The following is a 12,278-nucleotide window of genomic DNA, read 5'->3' on the forward strand; positions in this document are numbered from 1 at the left end:
GAAATGCTATACCGAAGGAAATAAGAAATGAACGTAAAAGGTAAATATGATCACTAGGGAAAATAAAATATATTACTTCGATATACAACTGTCAATTAGGTAGATTAGGCTTTCAGTGTATACCACTATATAAGAAACGCGCCTAGAACTCTAACTCTTATATGGTGTCATGGAAAAGAACTAACCTAGAGAGTATTATAATTGTGTTATTAACTGTAGTTTTAAGTCCATAGATGCAATAGATGTATTATATTCTTAAAATAAATTATATTGATAACATTATTTTTATTGAATCATTTTATTTAGATTAGAACGTTGTTGAATGTCGAAGTCAAAATGAATTAAAACTAAGCGTTTTAACGTTTTGACGTCATAAATTCAGGAGACGTGAGTTCATTGTCATCTTGAATAGACTATATGTATTTTCACGTATGTGTATGGCCGCAAAAATATAAATTTTGCGAATACGAACAACAGCATGTGTGGATATACGCAAATTTAAAGCGAATTTTTTTACATCATTAAAATAAATCAACACTAATCAAAGATCTTCGATTCTGGTCATGCGGAAATGTGACGAGGCTTGGGCAGTTGATGGTGGCACGTCTAAACCAAACGAGGGTTGAGCACTGAATGAATCGAAATACCCTTCAATAACATACCAGATAAACGTCTCGGGGTTGCTGCCAGCTATTCGTTATTGGGTTCCAGTTGGCGCTGCTGGCACCCCGCCCGTGTTCAACATCTTGGATTATATTTCTGGGTATTTTGTAGACCGTTATTCCACGATGTAAAATTCGACATGCCTCAAGGTCGCTACAGTACTCCCCTGCCAGAATTTTACATATAATTACTCCAAGCAACACAAATACAAAAATGTATGAAAAAATATCAAATACAAAATAAATTATATACCTAACAAAATGTGCTGCATGAAAAGGGCTTTGAAAAATATGATAATTCGAAACGGTTGTGGTTGGTACGGTTGCGATATGGTGCGGCTGTTGATATCTTCCGGTCCTACAGATACCGTTGCTTCATCGTCACTTTGGCACTTGAATGTGGTCCGTCGACGACGTTCGGACAGAGCGCCCGTAATCGACGCTGTGGGAGGATCGGTTGTTCGACGACGTGGTAGCTTATTTTCTTCGACGACGAGACGTTGGCAATTCTGGTACCTCGGCGAAGACATGACGAGTCTACGGTGACTGCAATCGGTACCTAGCTTCCGGAGCTGCTCTGTGACTAATCCGTAGTCACATACGTTACGGTAATTCAGAAAAAAACAAATAACGACGGTATCCGACTGAAGCTGCCCAAAGCCTTTCAAATCAAAATGTCTGCCATTATGACGGAGACGGCGAGCGAAGGAAGACATTATGATTTAAACATAGCGCCGAAATAAATGTTTAGCTGAGACGCTGATGATTAAGCAGTGATGTAAAAATATCTATGAGTTCAAAAGATTGTGAAAGAAAATTCTGACAAAAATTTAAAAAAATGAATTGGAAATAATGAAATGAATAGGAATAAAATGAAAAGGAATATTGAAGGTAAAATCGAAAACGAATCGAATTAAAAATATTGAAAATTTTGAAACAAAAAATATAACGGCCACGTAAAATACACCATGTTGCACGTACCCTCCATTCCCGAGTCCAAACCAAATTTTGCGAAAGATCACGTCGGGTCACCACTTTAGTGTAAATGATGTGGCTCGGTGAATGGAGGTAAAACGAAATGAAACAGTGGTGTTTACATTATGTGACCGTTATTTATTGAAGTAATATAAAAATGTGAAAAATACAAATGATAAAATGGATGACAGCGGTGTTACCTGGAGACGAGGCTTGGGCAGTCGATGGTGGCACGTCTAAACCAAACGATAGTTGAGCACTGAATGAATCGAAATACCCTTCAATAACATCCCAGATAAACGTCTCGGGGTTGCCAGCTATTCGTTATCGGGTTCTAGTTGGCGCTGCTGGCACCCCGCCCGTGTTCAACATCTGGGATAATATTTCTGGGTATTTTGTAGACCGTTATTCCACGATGTAAAATTCGATATGCCTCAAGGTCGCTACAATACTCCCCTGTCAGAATTTTACATACAATTACTCTAAGCAACAAAAATACAAAAATGAAAAATATCAAATACAAAAAAACCAAACAAAATGTTGTGAAAGAAAATTTTGACAAAAAATTTAAAAAAATTAATTGGAAATAATGAAATGAATACGAATAAAATGAAAAGGAATATTGAAGGTAAAATCGAAAACGAATCGAATTAAAAATATTGAAAATTTTGAAACAAAAAATATAACGGCCACGTAAAATACACCATGTTGCACGTACCCTCCATTCCCGAGTCCAAACCAAATTTTGCGAAAGATCACGTCGGGTCACCACTTTAGTGTAAATGATGTGGCTCGGTGAATGGAGGTAAAACGAAATGAAACAGTGGTGTTTACATTATGTGACCGTTATTTATTGAAGTAATATAAAAATGTGAAAAATACAAATGATAAAATGGATGACAGCGGTGTTACCTGGAGACGAGGCTTGGGCAGTCGATGGTGGCACGTCTAAACCAAACGATGGTTGAGCACTGAATGAATCGAAATACCCTTCAATAACATCCCAGATAAACGTCTCGGGGTTGCCAGCTATTCGTTATCGGGTTCTAGTTGGCGCTGCTGGCACCCCGCCCGTGTTCAACATCTGGGATAATATTTCTGGGTATTTTGTAGACCGTTATTCCACGATGTAAAATTCGATATGCCTCAAGGTCGCTACAATACTCCCCTGTCAGAATTTTACATACAATTACTCTAAGCAACAAAAATACAAAAATGAAAAATATCAAATACAAAAAAACCAAACAAAATGTTGTGAAAGAAAATTTTGACAAAAAATTTAAAAAAATTAATTGGAAATAATGAAATGAATACGAATAAAATGAAAAGGAATATTGAAGGTAAAATCGAAAACGAATCGAATTATAAATATTGAAAATTTTGAAACAAAATATATAACGACCACGTAAAATACACCATGTTGCACGTACTCTTCATTCACAAGTCCAAACCCAATTTTGCGAAAGATCACGTCGGGGTCACCACTTTAGTGTAAATGTGGCTCGGTGAATGGAAGTAAAACGAAATGAAACAGTGGTGTTTACATTATGTGACCGTTATTTATTGGCAATATAATAAAATGTAAACGGACGGCAGCGGTGTTACCTGATGACGAGACTTGGGCAGTCGATGGTGGTACGTCTAAACCAAACGCGGGTTCAGCCTCGGGGTTGCCGCCGGCTATTCGTTATCGGGTTCTAGTTGGCGCTGCTGGCACCCCGCCCGTGTTCAACATCTGGGATTATATTTCTGGGTATTATGTAGACCGTTATTCCACGATGTAAAATTCGACATGCCTTAAGGTCGCTACACACTAAATATATAAATTAATTTAAATACTAATTAAATATAGTCAAATATCTCTCCATCAATATTACAGTTTTTTAAAGTTCTATTTTATAAGAGTATCTTGTAGTGATATTAACTATCCATATCTACACCCCTTAAAATAATAGTCATAAAACAGCGTATATCGAACATAAGTGATAGTCTGCGACTGATGGTGATTTGACTCCCACGTGTCAAAACGCTCACATGTTTCCAATAATTTAGTTATAATCTTCGCCTAATCCAAATAAACTCGTAAAGCGGAATAAGTTGCCGCGAGTGCCACACCGATCGACCCTATATTTAAACTTTTAAAGTCAAATATAAAGCCATAAAATAATTTTACATGTATAAACTAAGCCGGCAAAAATCTAAAAATACGGATTCGGTACGAACTTAGATCACCATGTCGTAAGTTTTTTTCGATATTTGGCTTACCTGTCCCTCATTTATATTTATATGGTTGTGCAGATTTGCGATATCCAAACGGAATCCGCTGTCGGATTAACTGATAAGATGCGAGCCTGTCAGTTCGGCGTGATTTTATCTATTCAACAATTGAACGGATAACTCTCGGTATAGTAAGATTTTTAAGGAGGCATTAACGGTGGTTTTATTGTGAATATGTATAGAAAGAGTGTTGTTCATGTTTTACTTGCTTTTTTTGTGTTTTTGGCAACAGTAGGATTACATCTAAATGTAAGTATACAATTTATTATAATATGATAGATCAGTTTCAGTAATTTGTTTCAGTAACAAAGAAATATCTAGTTTATTACGAACTCATTCCAATATGTATATAAATCAAACAGGTAATTTCCAATAAAGAATATTGTTTGAGAAATAGATTGATCATGATCGACAATTCTTGCTTTTTATCATGATAATTCGCGTAATATCATTCACAGACCATATTGTTTTTTCGGGACTTATTTATATGTCTATAACGACTAAATAAAACGAATTTAAGAACTGTTAAATCTCTCTAAGAACTAAAATTCTCAAATATGTTCAAGAGTATATATATATATATATATATATATATATATATATATATATATATATATATATATATATATATAACATCAAAAATGACTAGATTGCTATATATATATACATCTATATATATATATATATATTTATATATATATATATATATATATATATATATATATATATATATACACATATATATAGTAATCTACAAGGGTCGCTAGTTTTGTTTGTTATTTTAAGTAGTATTGTTGTCGTTAGGTTTAAGGTTAAAATTCACATTAATTCGATTTAGTTCAATAAAATAACTGCATGATAATGAATCTAGGGATATTTAAAAAAATATATCTTTATCTTATTAGTGATTAACAGGACAATTGAAAAGTTCCCGGCCTACCATAGTAAAACATAATTTTTTGGCAAAGTCAGGTTTATTTATTCAACATAATTCCCTTCAAGGGTGATACACTAATTATAGTGACCCTTCAACTTTTCGATACCATTTTTGTAGTACGATTTGTCCTTTGCTTCAAAATAGGCCTTAGTTTCGGCAATCACCTCTTCTTTCGACAAAAATGTCTTCCCTGCGAGCATTCTTTTGAGATTTGAGAACAGGAAATAGTCGGCGGGGGCCAAATCTGGAGAATACGGTCTATGAGGAAGCAATTCGAAGCCCAATTCATGAATTTTTTCCATCGTTCCACTGACTTGTGACACGGTGCATTGTCTTGGTGAAACAGCATATTCTTTTTCTTCAAACGGTCCAATAACGCTATGTAATATCGCTATTGATGGTTCTTCCTTTTCCAAGGTAGTCAATGAAAATTATTCCATGCGCATCCCAAAACACAGACGCCATAACATTGTCAGCGACTGTTGCGTTTTCCCACGCTTTGGAATGGGTTCATCGTGTGCAATCCGCTCGGATGACTGTAGAGTGGACTTCGGAGTGAAATGATGAAGCCATGTTTCATCCATTGTCACAGATTGATGCAAAAACTTGGGTTTATTACGCTTGATCATTTTCAAACACCGCTCCGAATCATCAACTCGTCGTTGTTTTCGGTCAAAAGTGAGCTCGCGCGGCACCCTCATTGCACAGAGCTTTCTCATACCCAAATATTCATAAATGATATGATATACACGTTTAGTTGATATCTTTAGAGTATCTGGTATTTCATTCAAAATCATTTTGTGAATTTTTTAAAATGTTTTCGTCGGTAACAACCTCTTTTGGGCGTCCACTGCGTTCACCATCTTCGGTGCTCATTTTACCACGTCTAAACTTAGCAAACCAATGCATCCGGAAACTCGGCATCAGGTCAAGTTTTTGCTTCAACTGTATTTTTCCTTTCAAAAAGCAATATTTTATCAATACGCGAAATTACTTTTTATTATTTTTTTTGACAATAACAAAAGTTGCTTAACTCAAAATGCTATAATTCACAAATTAATGATCTGACAGCTGTCAAATTTATACAGGCATCTTTTGAGGGTTAGGGCTAACTAAAAAACATATCGAGGGAAACGCTCACATTTGAAAGTCACGTATAAAGTTTTCAAATATTTTTTATCTAAAATAATCAGATACTTGTTTATTATGTTATTGCTGAGCTGATATGTCAAAATGTCAGAAGCAATTTAGTGTAAAAACCATTAAGTTTTCTTTTTAAGTAAAAACTTTATGATATGAGGTGTCGTAGAAACAAAATAGGCAACCGTTTATTGGGTGTAGCGATTAGAGCGTTATGCTCTCAGGTGGAGGCCGCAGCTTCGATTCTCAATGGAAGCAGCAACTTTTTACATTAACGGACTCCGGGTCCTGAAGCGTCCCTTATTTTTAATCATCGTTTCTTTATTGCTATTTTTCCTCATACGCGCTGCCCTGCTAGTTGGTCTATCCATTGTAATACTTAATAAAGTAACTGCGTAATTTATAGAGTAAATATATAACACTAAAAAGGGAAATATAATATATATTAAACAAAAAAATTGAACCGATTTAATTATATTTATTATGCGCAGTTTTTAATAATATTCAATGAGAAAAGCTAATATATTATATTTGTTATGCTCGCTAATGGAATACCTAAGACCCCTATTAAATATTCCTTTGTTAACTGATGACCTGATTATAAGTGAATGTTAATACAATAAATTTATTAAAGATATACATATATTATTTATTTCAATATATATGAACCGAAGCATTTAAATGGTTTGAGCTAGCATTTTTTATCAATTTTCATCCCATGTAATCATCTCGAAGCACTCGATTCAAAATATATTAAGCTAAATGAGAATGTGATACAACTTTCTAGTACATTAGTGATATCGCTTGAATGGATTTCCAGGTATAACCCATGAGTTTCTATGCTTGATATTATCACAATATTTTCTCATTATAATAAAACCGAAATATTTAAATGGTTTGAGCTAGAATTTTTAATCAATTTTCATCCCATGTAATCATCTCGAAGCACTCGATTCAAAATATATTAAGCTAAATGAGAATGTGAGTGTAAGTTGAGTTTTGGTACAATAAATCTTGCAATTCATTGGGTCCGCACTTTCTTGGTCATTCCAATTTCTTGGTCATTCAAAAAAATTCCGACCAGTAAGATATGACCGGAACACCATGAAATATGTACTATGGATTTCAATAGCAAGTTTCTTCAAATTAAACAACAAAAGCATGTAGAAAATGCAATTTTCAACGTTTTGTGATTAGCGTCTGCATTCACTGAATAGCCTAATAATATTAAACGGAAAAATATTACTTTAGTTATTTACATTGACACTATATATCGCTGACCAAAATATAAACAATCATCTAATGCTTTAAATCAGTCGCATTCGCCTATATACTCTGGAGAATTGGTCAGCCAACTTAGACCCATGGCATAAGTGTACGTTTAAAGGGTATATCGCTTGGTGTTCTGAGATTCCAGCTAAGATACATATATTGTTTTTTCTTCGGCAAATGGGTTTTATGTTGACATCGGTGGTGTAGAAATCGATCAAAATACCAAAACTAGCCGATCCAATGAAGGCAAATAGTCCAACGATAAGAGATTATATTGACAATATCACTGTTATTAATCACATATAAATTATTTAGTCTAATTAAAACACATCAAAGCAATTACTGGAGTAAAATAACTCGCCCCTGCTCTCCAGTTTGGATATAGGAACAAGCATCCCATATTCAGGTACATTACTTTACAGGTGTAAATAAGAAAAAATTTAGAAAAAAGAACATTATTTGTAAGCTATATTTATAGTCGTGGCCCAAGCGGACATAAAGTGTGGCATTAGGACCTCGAATAAAAGTTGGCAAACAATGTTCTCAGTCTGATGAGCCAAATCCTACATTTCTACTCATCATTACATAATAAGATATCTACGGGGATTAGATAATAATTTTAGAATAAAGGTGTACCACAAGGTAATGTTTTAGGGCCAAAATTGTATTTATTCCATATTAGAATATATAACAATGGCCATATTTGCTGATGATATTGCATTACTCGTTACAATTACTCATTTTCAGACAATTGCAGACTACAAACAGTTACCAGTAACATTAGAAAGGGGACTAAGAAATCTACCTAACAGGTCAATTGAAAAGTCCCCGGCCTACCATAGTAAAACCCATTTTTTGGCAAAATTAGTTTTTTTATTTAACATAATTCTCTTCAAGGGTGATACACTGATTATAGCGACCCTCTAACTTTTCGATACCATTTTTGTAGTACAATCTGTCCTTTGCTTCACAATAGGCCTCAGTTTCGGCGACCACCTCATCATTCGACGAAACTTTCTTCCCAACGAGCATTCTGTTGAGACCTGAGAACAGGAAATAATCACTGGGGGCTAGATCTGGAGAATACGGTGGATGAGGAAGCAATTCGAAGCCTAATTAATGAATTTCTGACATCGTTTTCACTGACTTGTGACAGGGTTCATTGTCTTGATGAAGCAGCATTTCCTTTTTCTTCAAATGCGGCCGTTTTTCGGCGATTTCGTCCTTCAAACGGTCCAATAATGCTCTGTAATAGTCGCTGTAAATACAGACGCCATAAACTTCCCAGCCGACTGTTGCGTTTTCCTACACTTTGGAGAGAGTTCATCGTATGCAGTCCACTGGGATGACTGTCGATTGGATTTCGGAGTGAAATGATGGAGCCATGTTTCATCCATTGCCACATATCGACGCAAAAACTCGGGTTAATTATGGTTGATCATCTTCAAACACTGCTCTGAATCATCAAGTCGTCGTTGTTTTTGGTCAAAAGTGAGCTCGCATGGCACCCACTTTGCACGGAGCTGTCTCGTACCAAAATATTTGTGAATGATTTGATGTACACATTCAGTTGATATCTTTAGTGTCTCCTATTTCATTCAATTTCAATTTACGGTCGTTCAAAATCATCTTGTGGATTTTTTAAATATTTTCGTCGGTAACAAGCTCTTTTAGCATACCAATCCTTGATGGCAGTGTCCGAAAACTCGACATCAAGCCAAGGTTTTGTTTCAATTGTATTTTTTTTCCTTTAAAAAGTAATATTTTATCAACACACGAAATTCCTTTTTATCCATTTTTTTTACAATAAGAAAAGTTGCTTCACTCAAAATGCTATTTAATTCTAGTAGCGCCATCTATGTGTCAGGTCATGGACTTTTCAACTGACCTGTTAAGTTCAAAAATATAGCCTGTAATACTACTATAAAAATACCTGTCAATGATAATTAGTTGAATAGTAATTCCCTATATGAACACAGCCAAATACTTGGCGCATGACACTGGTACGAAGCTCAGGTTAAACATAAATAGAACTTTGTATAGTTGCTTGGACGATGATCCGAATTAACGCGATATTTAATTGTTATTGTATCGATGAATCGAATATCAATACGATCCAAGTTTATGAGACAAAAATTCATCAAAGCATTGCTAATACCTCATGAAATATTAGGAATGAAGACATATACAAAGATCTAGGGGTACCAACAGTCAGCAAAGAAAGTAAACGGTTGATGAAAAAACACTAGGACACAAACATAGAAATATCGATTAAAAACAGTGAATTCATGCAATTCCCCAAGAAACGAGAGAGATTTGAGAGACTACATAAATTTCAACTAATTGTTAAGACATTTGTGCTCTCCTACCGATATTGCAGAACCTCGTCGATAGCTCCGATAGTTTAACTGCCTTTGGAGCCATTTTGTTTGTGTGATGCTAATAATCACCAGTGACTCACAAACTGACGCTAACTTCAATTTGCCATGATTGTCCATAGCTGATCATTTCAACTAGGCTTGGATGTAAATTAAAGTTTTCACTATACTATATTACTACTAATATATTAATTAAACTATTTACAATAAAGTGAATCAATTTTTCTTATTGGATCTCTCGAATGGAAATGTTTTATAAGATGCTTTCTAACTGCATAGTCACGTCGCGGGTGTACAGCCTCACATTGAGAGAATTTTATATTTTCCAAGAACCTTACCCTATTAACGAATTTATAAATGTTCCCAGTAAATACGTATAAACCCTGGGAAGTCTTTTGCATGAAATAAATAAGATTTGGAGTGGGCGGTGGTAAAGAATGTCCCAAAACACGCTATAAGCTAAATATAAAATTACAAGGTGTGACCAAAAGAGGCTGCGATCCATTAAAAACTCGAACAATAACAATAGTTAAATTATGTGTGAAAACTGTGCCATGTATTAAAACTACGTGGATTACATTCATCAAATTCTAATTAAGTTTAGATCTGTAAACTCAGACCTGAAGAACAATATGAAGGAATATTATTAGACAGTTGCGATAATTGTAATTAATAACTAGTATTAATATGTGCTCTGTGTGCTTTAAAAAATGATATAATTTTCAATTAAATACCACGGTTATTAATTTGTTATTTGTTACTATTCGATAAGATATTGTATAAGTTTTATAAACTACAGAAAATGTTACCGAAACACTACACTACTAACTATACTATTAAAATCTTACAATACATTCAGAAAGTTTCGAGTCAAAGAAGAGGAGGTATATTTTACAATGAAACAAGCTAAAGCAGCTGAACCACAAGGATGTGTCTTGGGGCTAATTCTTTATCTACTTTACACATGTGGTATACTACAAGTGGAAAACATCACGATGGCTAATTTTCGTGATGATACTGCAATTCTTGATATCAATGAAAATAGAGAAGAATCTAAAGGAAAATTACAACAAAATTACAATAATTGCAGTCAAATCTGGAAAATTAACGAAAATAAATGTATGCATATACAGTTCATGTATAATTAGATTGCACATGTACCAATAACAGTAAGTAATACAACCGGGTTCGTTGGCGCAGTGGTCAAGGCGGCAGGACGGTCTTCCTAATGTAGCGATAGTTATGACTTTAAATCCTGCTGGGCATGGATATACTTTATGTGTCTAAATGTAATTTGTAAATGTTTTTATAAGCAACAGTGGAAAACCCGACAAGGAATAACCATCCAAGTTACGCCAGTAACCAAGTTGAGTAAGCCCGAAAATCTTCTGAGATGGTCTCTAAGTTGGTCAGTGGCCAGTCGTTAGTCTTAGTGCCGAGGATCGTGGCTCGGAGACCACGTAAAATTGTAGGTCCAGCCCAGACAAACCTTCGTTGGTAAAAAGGAGACTAAAATATTTAAAAAATATAAGCAACAACGCTCAGTACAACATGGGGCAAAACTCTCGCTACCATTGACGCAATTTCCGCTGAGTGGCAATGTCATCTTTGTCATTATTTCTGCTCGTTCCTGTGGCGTATACTTATCCATAGACGTCTACCCAACACGATAGTTAAAGAGAAATTGAACTAAACGTCACATAACTAATATGACGCGCAATCAATATCGTAGCGGAACTTTTGCCCCACCCTATATCTCTGAAGGAAACTTGATGCGAAATTTCACTGGAAGAAAATGTGTTGGTTAATTAGAAGAAAACCACAATTATCAGTTCATGATAAATCGCTATTATACAGGCAAGTATTAAAACCTATGTGGACATACGGAATCCAATTAATCCAATTCCGTGAAATGTAATATGATTACAGTAAATGTTTTCCTGAGTAAAGCTCTGAGAAGTATTGCAGATACTACAAAACTGGCCACTTACACCGAGATCTTCAGATACCGACTCTTACTCAGAAAATTAAGAGTATCGGAAGGTGATATGAGAAGAGACTCCATTTTCATACCAATATGAAAGTATTACAACTGCTGGATAGCACCTAAACTTGCCACCAATCTTGTGTGGTGTACTGTAGTGAGTTGCATTTAATGAAAACATAGATATATGTCTAGATTTAAGATATTAGTAACAATTAGTAACATTAAAAAAACATTGCCACTTTCACATGATCTGTAATATAAATATATTTATTATTTATGTTTATCGTCCATGCTTCATCGATTATTTCTTATTACCCTTCTATATTTTTCTAGCACAATCTTTATTTTATATTAAATATATTGTTTACATCAGTATCTCAGTGCTGAGTGCAGATAAATACATAAAATAATCTCCTACTTCGACATACACGTTCGCATGACCGCCTTCCAAATATTTTTATAGAAAATAATTAATAATAAAACCCCTACTGTTCGCGCGGTAAATCGTATAAACAAACACCTTGATTTTCGTTGAAACACATCACCAACCTCTTAATAGTAAACCATCTTTCCGTCAGTCCTGTTGGTGTGCAACTGAAAACTGAAATATTAAGGTCATAAAATTCTTATACATTTATTGAACTGGTCTA

At 34.7% G+C, this 12,278-nt stretch overlaps 1 protein-coding gene across 1 annotated transcript in view; it reads left to right on the plus strand.

The window, feature by feature from the left end:
* Positions 1-3,979: 3,979 nt before the first annotated feature.
* The window catches only part of LOC143190361 (corticotropin-releasing factor receptor 2), a 49,431-nt gene continuing 41,132 nt past the window's right edge, over positions 3,980-12,278 (plus strand). The window contains exon 1 of the mRNA XM_076394601.1: positions 3,980-4,163. Within this exon, the coding sequence (XP_076250716.1) occupies positions 4,089-4,163 (75 nt within the window). The 5' untranslated portion in view covers positions 3,980-4,088. The remainder of the gene's footprint in view (positions 4,164-12,278) is intronic.

The sequence above is a fragment of the Rhynchophorus ferrugineus genome, unplaced genomic scaffold, assembly GCF_030347505.1.
Source record: "Rhynchophorus ferrugineus isolate W39M unplaced genomic scaffold, kcgeb_rfMv2 rfM2, whole genome shotgun sequence".
NCBI lineage: Eukaryota > Metazoa > Arthropoda > Insecta > Coleoptera > Curculionidae > Rhynchophorus > Rhynchophorus ferrugineus.